This window comes from Bufo gargarizans, chromosome 2 (assembly GCF_014858855.1).
Source record: "Bufo gargarizans isolate SCDJY-AF-19 chromosome 2, ASM1485885v1, whole genome shotgun sequence".
NCBI lineage: Eukaryota > Metazoa > Chordata > Amphibia > Anura > Bufonidae > Bufo > Bufo gargarizans.
In genome coordinates this window covers 621,440,602-621,462,338 of record NC_058081.1, presented here as the reverse complement: position 1 = coordinate 621,462,338, position 21,737 = coordinate 621,440,602, and the positions used below count along the sequence as shown (strand labels likewise).

The 21,737-nt window shown below is 45.7% G+C and overlaps 1 protein-coding gene across 1 annotated transcript; it reads left to right on the top strand.

Annotated features, from left to right (window-relative positions):
* The first annotated feature begins 6,951 nt into the window (after positions 1-6,951).
* LOC122926841 (charged multivesicular body protein 2a) lies at positions 6,952-15,178 on the top strand. The gene is made up of 6 exons (XM_044278342.1): positions 6,952-7,091; positions 8,060-8,242; positions 8,601-8,780; positions 9,311-9,441; positions 10,586-10,647; positions 14,728-15,178. Exons 2-6 carry the CDS (start codon positions 8,075-8,077, stop codon positions 14,847-14,849), a joined length of 663 nt encoding a protein of 220 aa, XP_044134277.1. The 5' UTR covers positions 6,952-7,091; positions 8,060-8,074; the 3' UTR covers positions 14,850-15,178.
* Positions 15,179-21,737: the final 6,559 nt, after the last annotated feature.

Sequence of the window (21,737 nt, the reverse complement as noted above, 5' to 3'; positions counted from 1 at the left end):
TTTACGGTGTTCACCTGAGGGATTAAGTAATGTGATATTTTTATAGAGCAGGTTCTTACAGACGTGGCAATACCTAATATGTATACTTTTTTTATTTACTTAAGTTTTACACAACAGCATTTTTAAAACCAAAAAAACTATGTTTTAGTGTCTCCATATTTTGAGCCATAGTTTTTTTTTTTTTTTTTTTTGGGAGATTGCCTTAGGTAGGGGCTAATTTTTTGCATGATGAGGTGACTTAGATTGGTACTATTTTAGCGGGCATACATCTTTTTGATTGCTTGGTGTGGTACTTTAAGTGAGGTAAGGTGACAAAATGGTTTATTTAGAACTGTTTTTATTTTAATTTTTTTGACAGTGTTCATCTGAGAGGTTAGGTCATGTGATATGTTTATAGAGCCGGTCGATACGGAAGTGGAGATACCTAATATGTATACTTTTCTTGTTTTCCCTATTTTTTACAAAAACTTTTATACTTTATTTGGGGAAAATAAAAAATTGTTTTTTTTTGTTTTACTTCATTATTTGTCCCACTTTGGGACTTCAACTTTTGGGGGTCTGATCCCCTTTACAATGCATTCCAATACTTCTGTATTGGAATGCATTGGCTGTATGGGTAATACAGTGTGTATTACCCATACAGCTTCCTGCCTGTGAGAGCCAGGGGGCTGGATCTCACAGGCTCTCCATGCCATCGGGTCCCCGTCACAGCAGCATGGGGACCCGATGACAACTCAGATCCCCGCCCAACTTTGCATGTGCCGCGGTCAGCACATGAAGGGTTAATGCGCCGGCATCAGTGTCATCCACAGATCCCCCGTCCCCATAACAGTGCCATCCACAGATCCCCTCTATAGCAGTGTCATCCACAGATCCCCTCTATAGCAGTGTCATCCACAGACCACCATTAGTTCAAAACCCACCAAAAGCACACCTTTTAATTCAATTTTTTTCTTCTTCTTATTTTCCCCCAAAAAACCTAAGTGCGTCTTATAGGTGAAAAATACGGTATATAGATTCATGATTTTGCAAGTCTGCTCATGCACAATCTCCAAAAGACCATACAGAGAAGGTGCTGGTGTATATCCAGAGCCCAAGGCCGTGGATGATGGGGAAATACAGGTTCCCATAAAGTGTTCCAGCCACATTTACACACCAACCAGAAGATTTCACCCGGTATAGGCCGTAGCATATTGTTAGGATATCCCATGACTTATTGATTATGTGAGGTGTGAACTTACGATTGCTAACGTTTCCCTAGACATCAGATCAAAGTCGCAGATGTTTAACCCCTCAGATGCCATGGTTAAATGTGACCACAGCATTTGAACAGTGAAAACGCAGGAGACGTGTGCTCCCCCTGCCAGTGACAGCTTCACCTTGCTGAGATCGGGGAAGCTGTTAACTTGAAGGTCGGAGCCTTCTGGAGGCTCTGATGCCTAAGGGTACTTTCACACTAGCGGCAAGGAACTCCAGCAGGCTGTACATGTCGTAGTTTTTTTTTTCCGCCCGGCTCATGTTTGCCGTGCTGCCGCCGAAACTCCGGCCCACCCCCATCATAATCAATGGGGTCAGAGCAGTAGTTCGGGGGCACGCGTGCACTAGCGGCAGCACGGATCCGACAAGCTGTTCACCTGCCGGAGTTCCTTGCTGCTAGTGTGAAACTAGCCTAACACTGGTATATACCAGTGTAGGCCTGCAGGTGGCAGCAGTGCATTAGAATATACTGATTTCACCATTTGGCGATGGTTTAAAGGAAACCTGTCACCAGGATTTTGCGCATAGAGCTGGGTACATGGGCTGCTAGATGGCCACTAGCACATCTGCAGTACCCAGGTCCCATAGCTCTCTGCGCTTTTATTGTGTTAAAAAACAGTTTTGAGTGATATGCAAATGACCTGATATGAGTCCTGTATCCGGAGATGAGTCCAGCGGAAAGGAGCCCAGCACCGCCCCGCGTCCTCCGAATCTCCTCCTTGCTGGCTGACGTCACAGAGCTGGAGCGCCGAAATCTTGCGATGCGCGAGCTAGCGCATGCGTAGTTCGTTCCCTGTGCTGATGCCAGCACAGGGAATGAACATGATGCCGACACTGCGCATGCGCCAGCTCGCGCATCGCGAGATTTTGACACTCCAGCTCTGTGACGTCATCCGGCAAGGAGGAGATTCGGAGGACGCGGGGCGGTGCTGGGCTCCTTTCCGCTTGACTCATCTCCGGCTACAGTACTCATATCAGGTAATTTGCATATGGATCAAAACTGTTTTTTAACACAATAAAAGCGCAGAGAGCTATGGGACCTGGGTATTGCAGATGTGCTAGTGGCCATCTAGCAGCCCATGTACCCAGCTCTATGCGCAAAATCATGGTGACAGGTTTCCTTTAAATCCCATTCTTAGGGCTCTTTCACACCTGCGTTCTTTTCTTCCGGCATAGAGTTCCGTCGTCGGGGCTCTATGCCAGAAGAATCCTGATCAGGATTATCCTAATGCATTCTGAATGGAGTGAAATCCGTTCAGGATGCATCAGGATGTCTTCAGTTCAGGACCGGAACGTTTTTTGGCCGGAGAAAATACTGCAGCATGCTGCGCTTTTTGCTCCGGCCAAAAATCCTGAACACTTGCCGCAAGGCCGGATCCGGAATTAATGCCCATTGAAAGGCATTGATCCGGATCCGGCCTTAAGCTAAACGTCGTTTCGGCGCATTGCCGCATCCGACGTTTAGCTTTTTCTGAATGGATACCATGGCTGCCGGGACGCTAAAGTACTGGCAGCCATGGTAAAGTGTTGTGGGGAGCAGGGGAGCAGTATACTTACCATCCGTGCAGCTCCCGGGGCGCTCCAGAGTGACGTCAGGGCGCCCCACGCGCATGGATGACGTGATTGCATGGCACTTCATCCATGCGCATAGGGCGCTCTGACGTCATTCTGGAGCGCCCCGGGAGCCGCACGGACAGTAAGTATACCGCTCCCCACTACTACTATGGCAACCAGGACTTTAATAGCGTCCTGGCTGCCATAGTAACACTGAACACATTTTGAAGACGGATCCGTCTTCAAATGCTTTCAGTTCACTTGCGTTTTTCCGGATCCGGCGTGTAATTCCGGCAAGTGGAGTACACGCCGGATCCAGACAACGCAAAATAAATAGAAAAAGCAATCTGATGTTATAGACCCCTAAGGTGACTTAAAAATAAAAGTCTAAAAGTTCAGATCACCCCTATTTTGCTGAAATTAAACTAAAGATAATTTTAAAAGTATTTCATCTGTGCCACAGCTGGGCGACCGTTCCAAAAGATATAGAACATGCCCTACTCTTTTTGTGGATAAGAGTAGCCATTTCTACTGATAGGAGCTAGAAAACTGCAGAATGCACACGGATGGTATCCGTATTTTGCGGATCTGTGGTTTACGGACTGCAATAAGGATAGGGTTGTGTGCCTGAGGTCTAGGATGGTCAGTGATGGTCATGTGACCAGACACATCACTCAGTCTCCTCCATTCTAAACACTGAACTTCCAAGGATGCAAGTGAAGATGGCAGATGCGGTGCATTTAAATGGAGGAGACTGAGGCCACTTTCACATCAGCGGTTTTCATTCAGGTTTTAAGATCCAGCACAGGTTCTCAAAACCTGAATAAAATGCTTCCATTTTGTCCAGATCCGGCTGTATTAAATAGAAACAGAACAAACCAGATCCGGCATGAAAATCATTGTAAGGCCTCATGCACACGACCGTTGTGTGTTTTTGCGGTCCGCAAATTGCGGATCCGCAAAACACGGATGGCGTCCGTTTATGTTCTGAAATTTGCGTAACGGCGCGGACAGCCATTAATATAACTGCTTATTCTTGTCCGTAAAACGAACAAGAATAGGACAGGTTATTTTTTTGTTTGTTTTTGCGGACCACGGAACGGAGCAATGGATGCGGGAAGCACACTGAGTGCTGTCCGCGTCTTTTGCGGCCCCATTGAAATGAATGGGTCCGCATCCAAGCCGCAAAAACTGCGTCTCGGATGCGGACCAAAACAACGTTCGTGTGCTGAGGCCTAAGTCAGTGGGTGCTGGATCGGATCCGGCAACATTGACTTAAATTGATTTTCATGCCAGATCTGGTTTGTTCAGTTTTGCAGACCGGACAGAAAACTGCAGCGGTTTTCTGTCCGGTCAAAAACTGAACAAACAGGAAGAGAATGCACCCTGTTTGGTTTTGTCTCCATTAACAAATGGATCTCAAAATCTAAATGCAAAACGCATATGTAGTAGCCGGAGTCGTTTGTCTGGTCACATGGTGCTCATCAGCAACCACTTTATGGAAACTAGAGTTGAGCAAACCTGCCTTTTGGCAGGTTCCAGTTCGGATTTTAATCGAATTACGTAATTTATTCCGTTCTCACGGAATCCATCACATAATTCAATGGCGGCATGCCGCATAATACAAGTGTACGGCCGGCCCCGATATTTCCGTTCTGCTGGCCATACACTTGTATTATGACGGCATGCAAAACGGAATGCCTCTAAAGTCTTTCCGTTAGGCATGTCGGCATTGAATTACGTTATGGATTCCGTGAGAACGAAATCCATTACGTAATTCACTTAAAACCCGAACTCGAACCTGCCAAAAGGTTCGCTCAACTCTAGAAACAACATCAGTGTGGACAGCACAAAAGATTTGGCCAGCAAGGGAGCATACCTCAGTGCAGGGAAAGCATGCATGTGTATGGGGGAGTCAGGAGGAATAGCTGTCAGACCAGAGTCATTTCACACCGTGTGCTGTCCGTATCTGCACGTCCTTTCTGCGGCCCCGCAATAAAAAAATTAAAAAAGGCCTATTCTTGTCCGTTTTATGAACAAAGATAGGGCATTTCTACAGAAGTAAAAAAAAAATAAACGGTGGCATGCACTGAGATCTGAGAGCCATGTGCATGAACCCTTACCCTGGGTTCAGACCTGAGCGTTTTACAGCGCGTTCCTACGCGCTGTAAAACGCACAACAGGCAAGAACCAATGATTCCCTATGGGAATGGTTCTCACCTGGGCGTTTTACAGCGCGTACGATCGCCCTGTAAAACGCCCGACGCTCAAACAAGTGCTTGAGCTTTTTTTGGGGCGTTTGTCGCGCGTTCCCGCACATAGATATTCGGGAACGCGCGACAATGTGTGCACGCCTGTCTCTGTATGCGCGATTGTAAACGCCCGTACAATCGCGCATACAGAGCGCTCGTTTCAGAACGCTCAGGTCTGAACCCCCTGTAAGAAAATCCTGCAGCCCTATTCTAGTCATATGGTACACCACTGCTGTGACATAGCGTTCAAGCCCTGTGACTGGCCGCAGTGGTTACGGGACTAACCAGATTCTTGTTCCCCCAGGGACCGGAAGGTAACTGAGAAGTAGCAGGCCGCAGACAGGAGTGTTTTTTTTTTTTTTTTAATGTTCAGAGGGACGAGGAGAACCCTGAGGTTGTTGGGTCCAAGGCCGGACAACCACTTTAAAGGGATCCTGTCACCAGGATTTCGCTTACTGAGCTGTTAACATTACCACATCAGTCTCCATGATTTATATTACACTATACTAGTATTACTGCCCTGTGTCTTGTAATTTGTCTATAAAATGGCTTTTATTAATATGCAAATTACCTCAATAAGGAGCCTAAGGGGCTGTCCCTCTGTCTGTTGGAGCCCAGCCGCACCCCTGCTCCTTGAGCCCAGCACTGCCCCACTGCTAATTTATTCACTCCTCATCGTCGACCTCATATGCCTGGTGTGCTGTAATCTCGTGCATGCGCTATGGATAGACCTGTCAGCGCCCGCGCGGTGTCCTGGCATCGGCCTCACAGAACACATTGCGCAAGCGCTGACTGGTCTTTCCACGGCGCATGCAGGAGATTACGGCGCACCAGGCATATGAGGTCGGCGATGAGGAGTCAATAAATTAGCAGTGGGGCGGTGCTGGGCTCCAACAGACAGAGGGACAACCCCTTGGGCTCCTAATTTAGGTGATTTGCATATTAATAAAAGCGACAAATTACAAGACACAGGGCAGTAATACTAGTATAGTGTAATATAAATCACGGATACTGATGTGGTGATGTTAACAGCTCAGTAAGTGAAATCCTGGTGACAGAATCCCTTTAAGGCAACAGAGAGCCCTTTTTTGCGAGCTCCGAGGCCTGTAAACGATTGCCACACGCTGCCCGTGTCTGTGTCAGACGGACCTCCTAAAGACGTATAAAACGCAGATGCTTCCCTGGTTATCTTCAGTTCTGCCAATCAATCTACTAGATTGAAAAACAACAAACATTTTGGGGGATGACATAGACTAAAGACAATAGCCCAGATTTACTGATGTGTCTATGCCAAAAATCTGCCTAAAAAGCGGCACAATTTGGTGCCTCAGGGGTTTCTACACTCGTTTCTGACATGGGGTGGAGCTTTGTGGGAAATGGGTGGGGTCTAAACGGTCCCATTTTGCCCCAAAATTGCACAAAAATTCTGGCATAAAAATCTGTCTCAAAGTAAGCCAACCAATGGCTCCTGTACAATCAGTGTAAAGTGTCTCCCCTGTGATAAATCTGCTGCAGGCTGGACACTGTCGGCCAGTATAGGATTAGTAAATCTGGCCCATTTCGTTCTGCTGGAGAGGCGAACCCTGGATTACTACATCAAATGGGATTGGCAGCACCCAAAATTATGAAGTGAAAAGCTGACCTTTTTCCCATAACAACCAATCACATACTTTGTTTCATTATTTAACCTTAAATTGAAAAATAATAGTTGGCTTCTGATTGGTTGCCACGAGACTTTCCACACACCTCTGCGCTTAGGTCTAATAACCATTACTACATTGCAAACACTAGAGAACGATTGGCCACATTGAGCATTTCTGAGGCGGCGGCCATTTTTTCGAAGACCATTTAAGATTGAAACGTCATTCGCTCTGCTTCTCTCCATTCACCTCGCAGCTAGCCGACCGAGACCACGCCAGCAGTGACGAAGCGGCGCTCCCACGGCTGCTTGTGACCGGTGACATCACAAACCCGTCAAACAGGAACAGAGTGAGGAAGGAGAAGAGTAGTCGTCCGATCCGGTAGGAGGTGAGTGACGGCGGGGCTTTATATCATGTCCCCGATATGTGACACCCCCCTCCCCAGAGGCAGTCTAGGGGAGGGGTCGTGTGTTTTGGGGTCCCCGGTGTCCTGATACATTGCTTGCCTGGTTATGCTGGTACTTGTTGTGCCCCTCCTGTGTTGTCCTGTAAATCCTCTCCACACCTTGGTCCATACAATCGGTGGTGGGCTCCTGTATGTGTCACCTGCGCCCAGACATGGCAGTCCTCTGGTCAGTGGCCATCTCTTTAGAGGGTTCATCTGATTCGGTGTAACATTTGATTTCACTGCTGCTGGTTTTATGGAGTCGCCAATTAATTTGGGCAAACCCTGATCCTGCTGCCAATGCTGAAGTATGGTCAAGCTGCTGCCTAGCAACAGGCAACGCCTACAGGTGACCACTCAGGACCTCCTTACACCTTCCATGTTATCAGTGTGTATTGCTGGTGCTCAATCTCTTTTGTTTGGCATAGAAGATGTCCGCTGTCCTCGGGGGCCCTTCATTCTAGAGGTTAGTGGGGGGCCCAGTTATAGGACCACCGACATCTCATTACTGTACATGAAAACAAATCAGAAAGTCCTCGTACATCATGGAAGCCCATTGAGTCCCCAGTATGGAGAACTTCATGTGGAGCACCTTTTAGTAGACCCTTTAATTCCCAGAGGTGATCAGGATATTGAAAGGACATGGCTGATCCTATGATAACACTTCCTGTTCTCTGCTCTAGCCTGGACATTGTTAGGATTCCTTTCAGTATTCACATTCTTATTGGCAGTAATCATGTCAACCAGTGTAGACAGTGATTTAGATCGGGAAGATGTCCCTATGACAAAGCTGAACGTCCAGAGTGTAGGACAGGAAGGGTTGTCATTGGGGACACAGGGCCAAGCATCGGGGCTATCTGTTAGAACTGTTTTCTCAGTGGCTGTGACCTTGTACTGGTTCCTCCTATCAGATCTAAGAAGCAAAGATGGATTTTTTATTTGGCCGCCGGAAGACCCCAGAGGAGCTGCTGAGGCAGAACCAGCGGGCGCTCACCCGGGCCATGAGGGAGCTCGACCGAGAGAAGCAGAAACTGGAGCAACAAGAGAAGAAAATCATAGCCGACATCAAGAAGATGGCCAAACAGGGGCAAATGGTGGGTAACTGAGCAGATGGCATATGTGGTGTGTGTGTGTGGCAGCCTTACGTCAGAGCACCTGTATATAAGCTGGTTATTACGGTACAGGAATCATGGCTGTGAGGTGTCCAGTGTAGCGGTTGAATATCATCTATTATCCCCTGCGTTCAACTGTTTCGTACAAGTTGACTTTGTCGATGAGATGAGTGACAGAAAGTCCAGAAGATTTCCTTCCCCCAGGATCCCCTCTACATCCATATGTGACACTGTTAACAGCTGCTCCTCCTAAGCTCCAGACTTGGGTACCTGACACTTTAAGAAAAGGTATTATCAGCTGGCTGTACCTCAATTTAATGATGCTGTTTGTCATCTCCAGGATGCTGTCAAAATTATGGCTAAGGATTTGGTCCGAACGCGGCGATACGTGAAGAAGTTCATAGTGATGCGGGCAAACATCCAGGCCGTGTCTCTCAAGATCCAGACCCTAAAGTCTAACAACTCCATGGCCCAGGCTATGAAAGGGGTTACTAAAGCCATGGCCACCATGAACAGACAGGTACAGAGCAGCTCGGTCACTGCTGAGAAGCACAGGGCTACAAATGTGATGATTAACAGTGTATGGTGGAAATGTCCAGCCGTTGTAAAACTACAGCCCCCAGCATGTATTGACAGCCAAAGGCTGGTGTCTGGGATGAAGTGTTTTTGCACTTATGGCACAAACTACAACAGGTTCAGCTTATGGAACATTGCGGCAGTAGCAGGTCTACATGGTCAGATATTGCATTTTTGACCCAGCAGAGCCTGCTAGTTTATTAGTCATGGACTCCATATCACAGGGGCAACAGAAGCTTGTCTATAGTCAGAGGATTCTTGTAAGTGGCTCCTCATATCTCAGATTCTGGGATATTGGCTTTAACTACAGTCATCCCTAAAGTTTTTGTGTTCAGCTGGAGCTAGGTTGGAGCCAGAGTGGTTAGAAATGTCTCACTGGCTCCTACCATCTTACCACAGTATTTCTCCTCTCTCGCTTTCTGAGCTTTGGAGATTTCTTCTTCCGTCTTTTATTTTTCCTGCATTTTCTTGTAGTTGAAGCTTCCTCAGATCCAGAAGATAATGATGGAATTTGAAAAGCAATCAGAAATTATGGACATGAAGGAGGAAATGATGAATGATGCCATTGACGACGCCATGGGTGATGAAGACGATGAAGAGGAGACGTACGTAGACCGGTCTAAAATGTGGTGTCATTCAGAGTTTAGCATTTTTTTTTAGAATTTATAATATGGAACCCCATCAACTTCAAGACCTTGTCTTTAGATGTTTTGTCCTATTACAAACATCATCCCTTATCCACAGGATAGAGGGAGAAGTGTCTGATGGTTGGGGGTCATGTGTCCCATCTTTGAACTGAGCGGTGGTCATGCATGCGTACTGCTGCCTTATTCAGCTCTGTGAGTTGGACCCCCGCTAATCAGACGCTCATCCCTTTATTGTGCGGTTAAATGTTTGTAATAGAACAACCCCTTTTAACCCCTTTCCTACCAGCGCTGTTCATGTACAGCGCTGGAGCGATGGGCAAGCATGGTGCCCGCTCGGCAATAATGCCAATCGCGGTAATTAAAGCCTTTAGATGCTATGATCAAGTGAGAGCCCGGCATCTAAAGGGTGAAAAACCAGCTTCTTACTGGCATCTGCTGCGGACAGTGAGGATGCCAGTAATTGATTTAAATGCGCTAGGTCTCGCTGAAGAGACCCAGGACATTTAAGCTGCAATTCTTATTTTGGCCAGCTGGTGGCAGGCCAACATGAGAAATAAGCAATTTTGAACATTAAATGGATGTAAAAAATCCATGATTGTTCAGACTTAAAAACAAAAAAATGGATTTTGTAGGCTCAAATATGAGCTTCAAAATAATACCAAAAACATAAAAAAAACTTAAAAAAAATAAAAAATTAAAAGTTTAAATCACCCCCCACTTCCATAGAATAAAAAAAGGCTTCCACCTCATCATAAATTAAGTGCACCCTCCTGCACTCCATGTGCCTGTAATGAATTCCATGTCGGCTTGTAGCTGGCGTACATTTCATTAATCGTTTGACTGAAAACTGGTGTGAATAATGATGAATCTGCTGGGACTGTCGGCCTCGCTCTTTCCGCTCCCTCTTTTCAGAAACTGGCGAGGGTGGAGTAGAAATGCTAATTGCAACTAAATTTACCAGCAGTGGTATTTAAAAAGTTGCAAACCTATGGTTTGTAACTTTTATTTTTTTATGCAGTTTTTTTGGTGCAGCAGCATAGTAAATGCCCCCTGTTGTTCCATCAGTGCTGTGTAATGAATGACTCTCTCCTTCCATCTGCAGTGATGCTGTGGTCTCTCAAGTCCTGGATGAATTGGGCCTCACACTGACTGATGAGCTGTCCAGTGAGTATTTTTTAATCTATCCCTTCACAATGGATCAATTAAAGGAAATCTGCCAGGAGACACTACAAAAAGCAAAAACAGGGGGTCGGCACCACATAGATTAAACCACTACGTCGCAGCTGAGTGGTAGGGCAATATTCCATATTCTGTGCTCAGTAGTGGAAAAAAGAAACATGAATATGCAAATAGCGAGATAAACCCATGGCACTCACCCATGTATGAAAGTCCATTTACTGGAAATCAGTGCACGACGCAGGAGACATGAAGATTAGCACCACAAGCTGGCCTACGACCGTTTTGCGTTGTGCGACGCTTTCTCAAGGCCTCTGCCGGGAGAGTCATGGGGGAAAAAACTGTGAGATCTTTAAATGAATGGGTTCTTTAGGGTTGGACCCCCACCTATGAGCTGAGGGGTTTTCATTGGTGCTATGGTGTAACATGACACATCTGGGGGGGGGATCCTCTGGGATTTCAGGTTGCACCATATACTGTCCTTTCATTCTTAAAAGGTCACAAGGTTTTGATTGGTGGGAGTCTCAGTGCAGAGACCTCTATAGACAGGGTCGGATTGGCCATAGACCCTACAGCGAAATGCACAGGGGGCCACTCAAGCTCTTTTGATGGCCGCAGGTCAGGTACATAATGATCTGATGCTCAACGACCACAGGGGATCTCCTGAACTCAACTGTGATACAGTTGAATATTGTGGTTGGGGCAGCAGTTTTTTGTGCTGCCCTGTGGTATTTGATTTCGCTGGGGCGGTATTCTGGGCTGCACTATGGTATAGGGGCCCTGCCTACTTGTTTTGTCCCGTCTTTTGTCAATTTGGACTCCACCTACAACATGGGCCATTTTAAGTTCCCAATCCGCCCCTGCCTACCGATCACTAGAACGAGGAGAAAGAACGCCCGTATATCGCACTCTCTCCTCACTGCAGGAGACGGGCTCAATAGAAGTCTATAGACCCATCTCAGTTCCATCCTCTGCAGCGAGTAGAGAGAGCACAATATACCAGCGCTTCTCTCTCCTAGCGATTAGGGGGGTCTTAGCACTCTGAAACCATTGATCAAAACTTTTGATATATCTCTACATATCACATTTTTATGTGAACTCAGTGACCCTTATAAGTTGATTGACCTGATGCAGCAAACCCCCCACCCATCCAGCAGCTACCAACCCATTCTAGCAGATACAGTATGATCTTTGTAGGCATTAGATTTTGCAGCATGGCGCTTTACTTGCATTACTTTTTAATTTGTGTTCTGAAGGATTTACATAGGTAATCATTGCCTTCTTCATGTGATAAGTTGGGGACAACCCCTGTCCATATATCCTATAAGGGGCATATGCGTTTCATAGTTAGACCCTCCTCTGTTAGCCAGCTGCAGCAAAGGCCATCTCTTACCTCCAGGACCTGCTGTAACCTCGCATTGATTTCAGTAATAAAAACAATATTTCCAGTCCGTAGTTCGATGGAATATGCAGCGAGTCTCCAAAGTGTTGTGGGTTCAATTCACACAAAGCATTAATGGGTAAATGAGACCGCGAGTGTTTCAATCCTCCCAAATACAGGTATAATCACTCTCACCACGCCAAGCAGAAACCAGGGTCCACAGACGTCCTTTGCTTTAAAACATCCTGTGGAACATCAAAGTGCGCTAATAGTGAAGCACCGCTATTTTCATCTTAATAAAACTGCGCTGTTATACTCACAAGCGCATGCAGGTTACAGGCACATCAAGGGAATTCAAGTCTCCTTTTGTCTTTAATATCAGCTCAAACCATATATCATCCTAGGAAAAAGGTTGCCTCCATAGTGAAATACCATCAGTCACTGTATATAAGAGGTTTATTGTACTCACAAGCGTCTTTAAAAACAAGCGTTTACAGCCCAAGCCCCGCGTCCTCGAGCAGCCCAAGCCCCGCGTCCTCGAGCAGCCCAAGCCCCGCGTCCTCGAGCAGCCCAAGCCCCGCGTCCTCGAGCAGCCCAAGCCCCGCGTCCTCGAGCAGCCCAAGCCCCGCGTCCTCGAGCAGCCCAAGCCCCGCGTCCTCGAGCAGCCCAAGCCCGCGTCCTCGAGCAGCCCAAGCCCCGCGTCCTCGAGCAGCCCAAGCCCCGCGTCCTCGAGCAGCCCAAGCCCCGCGTCCTCGAGCAGCCCAAGCCCCGCGTCCTCGAGCAGCCCAAGCCCCGCGTCCTCGAGCAGCCCAAGCCCCGCGTCCTCGAGCAGCCCAAGCCCCGCGTCCTCGAGCAGCCAAGCCCCGCGTCCTCGAGCAGCCCGAGGGGCTTCCAGCCCAAGTCCCGCGTCCTCAAACAGCCCAAGTCCCGCGTCCTCAAACAGCCCAAGTCATATCGTTTGAGCTTCTATTAAAGACAAAAGGAGACTTGAATTCCCTTGATGTGCCTGTAACCTGCATGCGCTTGTGAGTATAACAGCGCAGTTTTATTAAGATCAAAATAGCGGTGCTTCACTATTAGCGCACTTTGATGTTCCACAGGATGTTTTAAAGCAAAGGATGTCTGTGGACCCTGGTTTCTCCTTGGCGTGGTGAGAGTGATTATACCTGTATTTGGGAGGATTGAAACACGCGCGGTCTTATTTACCCATTAATGCTGTGTGTGAATTGAACCCACAACATTTTTAAGACTCGCTGCATATTCCATCGAACTACGGACTGGAAATATAGTTTTTATTACTGAAATCAATGCGAGGTTACAGCAGGTCCTGGAGAGTAAGAGATGGCCTTTGCTGCAGCTGCCTAACAGAGGAGGGTCTAACTATGAAACGCATATGCCCCTTATAGGATATATGGACAGGGGTTGTCCCCAACTTATCACATGAAGAAGGCAATGATTACTTATGTAAATCCTTCAGAACACAAATTAACAAAGTAATGCAAGTAAAGCGCCATGCTGCAAAATCTAATGCCTACAAAGATCATACTGTATCTGCTAGAATGGGTTGGTAGCTGCTGGATGGGTGGGGGGTTTGCTGCATCAAGGTCAATCAACTTAAAGGGTCACCTGAGTTCAACGTCTGTGGACCCTGGTTTCTCCTTGGCGTGGTGACGAGTGATTATACCTGTATTTGGGAGGATTGAAACACGCGCGGTCTTATTTACCCATTAATGTACTGATTTCAGTGTGCACCATATAATATACAGTAAATCCTGCAGAGTTGGTAGTTTTTCCGGTGACGTTCCAGCAGCTTGACCCCCAGCTAATTGTTACAGGGCATCTTTCAGCAGATTTGTACCTATGAAACTGGCTAACCTGTTACGTGTGCGCTGAAGGCATCTGTGTTGGTCCCTTATTCATTTTTATTTTTATTTTTTAATATATGCAAACGAGCCTCTAGGAGCAACTGGGCCGTTGGCGATACTTCTAAAGGCTCTGATCTCTCTGCAACTGCTGCAACCTCTGTACCTAGATTAATAGGTCCAGGTGTGATCATGTTTACATTGCCAGGACCTATTTATCAAAGTGCAGATTGCAACAGTTGCAGAGAGAGCGGAGCCTCTAGGAGTAATAGCAACGCCCCAGTTGCTCCTAGAGGCTGATTTGCTTATATTTAAACTTCACTTTTCTCAGCAATGCGGGCACATATGAACATGGGGCCAACACAGATGCCTTCAGCTGCCAAGTGCACATGTAACAGGTCAGCCAGTTTCATAGGTACAAATCTGCTGACAGATGCCCTTAAATGGGGTTTCCCAACAAAGAACACCTATTCCCTTTCTACAGGATAGGTGATCAGTGTCTGATTCCTGGGAGGCTCAGCAATAATGAGAATAGAGGTCCCGGAGACAGGATGTGAATGGAGTGGTAGTGCCCATGCAGGACCACTGTTCTATTCACTTCGAGGAGACTGATGGAGACTCGGGGACCACTGTTCTCCTGATTGTTTTGGGTTTCAGCACTCGGAACTCGAGCAATTATTCCACATTTATCAGCTATCCTGTGAAAGGGGATGTATTCTATGTGGGAAAGGAGATTTGTCATTGCTGACTGTCTCCTATGTACCTCAGATAACCTGTACATGCTATTTCCTCTGGAACCTTATGCTGATTCTTTCCATCTTGCAGACCTTCCCAGTACAGGAGGGTCCCTCAGTGTGGCCGGGGCCAAGAAAGGAGAACCCACAGCTGCTTTAGCCGATGCTGATGCAGATCTGGAGGAGCGGCTGAACAATCTGCGACGGGACTAAAAAGTCACACCCTGCACTACACAGACTCTGGGTTTTATCTCTGTTTTTTTCTGAGTTATATATGGGGATGTAGAGAAATGGTTCAGAGCCTCGTATACTGAGAGCATTAGAATGGCTGGATTGCAGTCAGCGTGTTCATCTTCTGTCCCCGGCCATTAGCTGCCCCTTGCTCCCTTCCGTGCAGTAGTAACCGGACGAAGAAGACTGTTCTGATTTTATATGATTACCTTTTTGTTGCTGAGTTCTTATTCTTGTGTTTCTATCTTCACTCCGCTTTCATACAAGGCAACAGGCGTCATCTGTAAATAAAACCTGTCTGGAGAACCAAAGCCTTTTATACCACTCCCTCTGTGTCCCTACAGTGCTGCTTCTTTAAATATAAAAAATAGGAGCAAAATCGTAAATTACCAGCTACACGGCTCCAAAATCCCTGCACTCTGCCGTTAAATAAAATTCAGATTAACTGGGGAACGAACAGATCACTTATATGGTGCCCTCCTTTTTATCTTCTTAGTTGCAGATCTGCTAATTCTCAGGTTCCTCTTCTGCCACCCACTTCTCAGACTACCTCAGACTTTTCCAGCTTTGCTCTTGGCCAGCACTATTCACATGAGCAGTTCTGCCCAATCTAAGAAGTATACAACAGATGAGAAGCTGTGCGTCCATCTTGGATGGCAGAAGAGAACCCTGGAAATTGATGGCTCTGCAGCTGAAAAGATGAAAAGGAGGTCACCATGTAAGAGTTCTGTTCATTCCCCATTTAACGTAAACTATTTTTCTTGAACCGGAGGGTCTCTTTAAATAATAAAATCCTGGCTCTCTACAGCCACCACTAGGAGGAGCTCACTGCATATGATGTAATTATTGATTTTAATGCATAAAATGTATCCAGGAGGCGTCCACCTAGTGGTTGCTGCTGGAAATTCCAGCTACCGTACATCCTCTTCCTTCCCGTTCTGCTGCAATGTGGATATGGTGCTCTTCTCTTTGGTTTCCAAGGGGGCCCTCAACAGACTTCTGTGTAAGAACGTACATAAGCGATGAGGTCACATGACAGGAAGTCCATGCACAGAAGAGTTAACCTGGCTCTACACATTAATGTCTGCCAAACCTGTCAATTTCAGCAGTACTAATCCACCTTCTAACGTGAATAGGGGACCCTTCCTATTGCCCTCCGATGGCAAATATCGTGGTAGGGAAGGCTTGAGCAGTTGACCTTCAGAATGTCCAGTCCTTTGTTCTCAGGGAGATAAGCTGTTGCTGGGTGTCTTGTAGCATCTTTCTCACCTTTCCTCAAGTTTGTGTGAACTGAGTATGCATGTGAGGCCTATTTGGCAACAACTATTTGGTGTATGGCCAGCTTTAATCACATTTTCAAGCACTAGAGTTGATTTTTTTGCAATTCTGGGGTCACGGTCACTGCTCACCTGCGAGTTGCGCTGTGATCCAATTCATTTCTATGCTAGCACCGCTACACCACAAACCTTGAGCATGACCGTTATCGTGCAACCAAGGTCGCCGTGTAGACTAATTCTTAAAGTAGAACCCCTTTAATTGTGAACAGATGGTCCCTGCCTAGGACAATTTCTCCCTCCCCTCGAGATTTTTGCATTAGAGGTCAGATTAGCAGCCACCTGAATACATTGACAATCTTGGTCAACCTTGTATTCATCAGTCATATGGTTCTGACGTGTTCCAAGGTTTATAATTTTAATGATTTGTTATGATTATCGAATTTAAGTTTTGTCTAATAAAAGTGTTCATTATTGAGATGGATGACTACATTTAAAATTTTCGGACTATAGGGATCTGGGCTGCTCAAGGATTGCTGTTTATGGAGTCCCATAAGCGTCTTACTACATAGAACTTTTTTGTTACAGTCACATCATTGGTTTTGAAGGTTACTTATGTCACATGACTATTTCTGATAGCATTTTGCAAATAAAGTTAACTTAGAGGGTAAAATTGCACAGTTTGCTGCAGTCAGTGCGTGCTGGGAGTTGCAGTTTCACTAAAAGCCTGTTGGGAACATACCGGAGCCCGCGCACCCTGTCAAGGTATCTCAAGTGGCACGGGACCCAACGCTAACCTACCTTTGCCGTATGGGCAGTACCAGGGGCCAGTGAGCGAATTACAGGAGCGTAAGGTCCGATTCACAGCAAACAGCTCCCAGTTGCCTCCAGTGTGAAACCACACATACAATGGGAGGAAGTAGGAGGCTGTGAGTCCCACCCAAGGCTGACTAATATGACACAGGCCTCACAGGTGCACCTAGGTTAGCGGTATGTCCTCAATATAAGGATATATTGGCTAAAGTCTCATTTTAACATTAGTGTGAGGGTTTAGTCAGCACAGTAGTGCACCTATTCTTGTAAAAGTTTTTTTCATATAGTCAATTACATCCACACATTTTGCAATCTGGTGTAGGATCTCCTTGTGGCACTTGTGGTCTGCTGCTGGCATCCCCTATTGCAAGTATTTTTTTGCTGGGGATCGCAATTAGCAATGGACCACATGTGCAGGATTTGCTCCCCCGGGTATAGATTCACAACGCATATAGGGTTGAGTATTTCCTGCCTCTTAAGACCACGTTATTTTGTCATGTAGTTTGTATAAGGTTGTGGTTTAGTCACGACTCCGTCCATATTTCCGGGTCTTGTGAGTAGATCAAAAAAGAATAATGGGGTAATTATATTTGCAGCTTTTACTGTGACTCATGGACTCATGTGACTACTGTGAGGTGTTCAGCAGTTACGTCACACCTGGAAGGTAGCTGGCCCTGTCATTCAGGTCATGTGCCTTGCTAATGAGTCATTGAAGATGTTTAAAGGGAATTTGTCATCAGTTTTATGCTGCCAGGGTTCTAACAGTTCTATCGCATGCCTGATATCCATGAGCTTCTGGCTTTCCCTGCCCCCTGCAACTGATTGATAGTTGTTGTATTTTTTTCTCAAAATATTTTATTCAAAGTTTTACATGTTGGTCATACAAAACAATAGTAGCAGGTTATGTGCTTGAGTATGTTAACTGATAGTCAAAGCTTCGTGTGATGCAACATAAATTATGTAAAAGCACAAAAGACAGTAATACATAGATGCAATAATATAACAGAACAAAATAATATAATGTCCTCTGAGTTAGTTTTAATCAATTTAAGGAAAGAAAAAGACGACAACATATACCCAAACACTCTGGTTCTGGTAGCGTTTTGGGTATTGTCTGCACTTTAGGGATTATCTTCTCTTAATTTCCATAGACTTCCTTTTGATCTCCTCCAGTAAGTACCACCTAGTATATCTAAAGGGGTTGACCACCTCTTCTCTTTCCTTGTCATCACAGCAACATATAAAAAAGGACTTCCATTTCTTAAAAAAAACCTTTTTGTCTGGTTCTCTTTATCTTTGGAAGCTATCAACTGTTCTATCCACAGGATTTTTTTGTGGTTGAAATTACCTGATTGATGTTTGGCTACTCCCACAGATCCCAATCTGTTAGTATGCATTTTTTTTGCTGCCATAATAAAGGTGTGTGCTACCTGGTGGTAGTGAGTGGCCCTCCCCGCCGTGGAGTTGGTGCCACCGTACAATCGATAGGTAGTGTGTATTTACTTAGTCTCTTGATTAACCTGTTGGGGACATATGACGTATCGGTACGTCATGATGTCCTGGTACTTAAAGGGGTTATCCCATCTAGCGATATGCCCTCATTGTCTGATAGGTGCGGGTCCCACCTCTGGGACCCGCACCTACAAGGAGAACGGAGCAGGGGAGAGTTGTGGCTGGAGGACCCCGGGCAAGAAAAGGTATTTTTTTTTGTCACCTTACATCACAAAAAGTGTAATAGCAAGCAATCAAAAAGTCATATGCCCCCCAAAATAGTGCCAATAAAACCATCCTCTCATCCCGCAAAAGATTAGCCCCTACCTAAGATATTTGGCTAAAAAAAAGACTCTTAGACTATGGAGATACTAAAATAGTTTTTTTTGGGGTTTTGTTTATAAAAGGATAATCTAGTGTAAAACCTAAATAAATAAAAAAGTTTACATATTCGGTATCGCCGCGTCCGTAAGAATCTGCTCTATAAAAATATCCCATGATCTAACCCCTCAGATGAACACGGTCAAGCAAATAAAATAAAAACTGTCAAAATAGCTATTTTTTGGCATATGTAGTTTACGACCACATATGGGGTGTTTCTGCAAACTACAGAATCAGGGCAATAAATAATGAATTTTTTTGGCTGTTAACCCTTGCTTTGTTACTGGAAAAAACGGATTAAAATGGAAAATTTGGCCAAAAATTGAAATTCTGAAATTTCATCTCTATTTGCCAATAACTCTTGTGGAACACCTAAAGCAGGCATGTCCAAACTGCGGCCCTCCAGCTGTTGCAAAACTACAACTCCCAGCATGCCTGGATAGCTTACAGCTATTAGGGCATGCTGGGAGTTGTAGTTTTGCAACAGCTGGAGGGCCGCAGTTTGGACATGCCTGAGCCTGAAGGGTTAACAAAGTTTGTAAAACTAGTGTTAAATACCTTGAGGGGTGTAGTTTCTTAGATGGGGTTACTTTTATGGAGTTTCTACTCTAGGGGTGCATCAGGGGGGCTTCAAATTGGACATGGTGTAAATAAACCAGTCCAGCAAAATCTGCCTTCCAAAAACCACACGGCATACCTTTCCCTCTATGCCCGTACAGTAGTGCCTGTACAGTAGTTTACGGCCACATATGGGGTGTTTCTGCAAACTAGAGAATCGGGGCAATAATTATAGCATTTTGTTTGGCTGTTAACCCTTGCTTTGTTACTGGAAAAAATTGATTAAAATGGAAAATTTGCCCCAAAAAATCGAAATTCTGAAATCTCTATTTGCCATTAACTCTTGTAGAACACCTAAAGGGTTAACGACGTTTGTAAAATCAGTTTTGAATACCTTGAGGGGTGTAGTTTCTAGAATAGGGTCATTTTTGGGTGGTTTCTATTGCGTAAGCCTCACAAAGTGACTTCAGACCTGAACTGGTCCTTTAAAAAGTGGGTTTTTGAAAATATCAGAAAAATTTCAAGATTTGCTTCTAAACTTCTAAGCCTTGTAACATCTCAAGAAAATAAAATGTCATTCCCAAAATAATCCAAACATGAAGTAGACATATGGGAAATGTAAAGTACCGTATTTTTCGCTTTATAAGACGCACTTCCCCCCCCCCCCCAAAAGTGGGGGGGGGGAAATGGCCGTGCGTCTTATAAAGCGAATACTAGTGAGCGCCTCCTTTTTGGAAGCGCTCACTAGTATCAATTAGGCGCCGGGAGCCAAGCGCTTGTAGTACTCACCCGCCTTCCCGGTCTTCCTTGCTGGGGCCGGCGCCTCACTGGTGACCCTGTTTTCGCCATTGCGGCTCCTGCCCGATAGTCAGGAACAGCCAGAGAATGCCCTCTCCTGGACAGGCGGCGCGCTGAGGACACTTTACTACTTTTCCCAATCCCTGAGTGAGAGAGGCAGCCTGCGAGAGGCGACAGCCCAGGGAGAAGAGAGAAGCAAGCACAGCTTGTAACCGCTATGGCTCAGATGCTAACCATTCACTTCCAGGAGCACCTGCAGGTACCGGAGCGTCTCCCTCCAAGGCCCTGCCACCCGGAGCTGCAGCACGTCAGCTGGTGGGAGGTTAATTTGTTCGGCCGGGTAATCTGTCATCTGTCTCCAGTGCCACGGACTAGGCCGGCCAAATGAATTAACCTGACACCGTCCACAGCGCTCGAGTCCCCCGCCTCCTCCCCCTGACCCCTGCATCCGCTCTGTGCGCTCCAGGGTGATGGATGGAGCAGCCCAAAACCATGACCTCCGCCACACACTGCTCGGCCGTAGTCGTGACTATAAGCTGTATGGGAAAGGGCAAATATCCCTTCTAAGCAGGGCCTGACTTTCTGATCTTTCAGTGCTGCCCTTCTGGTATCTGGTAACAGCACTGTATAAATATGTAAATCACATAGCTAATAGCACTGTATATGTAAAACACATAGCTAACAGCACTGTATATGTAAATCACATAGCTGATATAAGGTCTGATGGGGTTCTGACATGGAGAGCTGATGTGATGGTCTGATCTGATGTCCTGATCTGATGTCCTGATATTTATGGGGGTCTAATCTGAGGATCTGATATGAGGTCATTTTCCTCCTCTTAAACCTGGGGTGCGTCTTATCATCGGGTGCGTCTTATAAAGCGAAAAATACGGTAATAACTATTTTTGTAGGTATTACTATGTATTATAGAAGTAGAGAAATTGAAACTTGGAAATTTGAAAATTTTTGGTAAATTTGGTCATTTTTATAAATAAAAATGAATTTTTTTACTCCATTTTACCAGTGTCATGAAGTACAATATGTGACGAAAAGACAATCTCAGAGTGGCTTGGATAAGTCAAAGCGTTTTAAAGTTATCACCACATAAAGTGACACTGGTCAGATTTGCAAAAAAATGGCCTGGTCCTTAAGGAGTTAAAGAGTGGATGTTATCCCAAAACGCTTTCAATTTTTGGCAACTCCACAACCCATGGTATAGATCAGACCTTGCCTCATCACATCTGGAACATTTGGGTTTGTGTGTTTGGCATACGGGCCGAGGGAGGTATATTGAAAGCATATATTGCCCTGTGCATAATTTTCTGTTGGGTTCCCTCAAATTTTCGGAAAGGATATGTTTTCTGAAATCTGTCCATCCACGAAGTATCTCTCTTCCCACCTCCTTGTCCCCTAGTTGATCTGCCCATCCTTTATACATTGGATGTGGGTTTCCTTGTTGTAGCTTGACTCTAAGAAAGGAGTATAAATCTGAAATGGATAATCTGTTACTAGATGCAAGGAGGGTATCAATTGCATTTGAAGGAGCCTCTTTGGA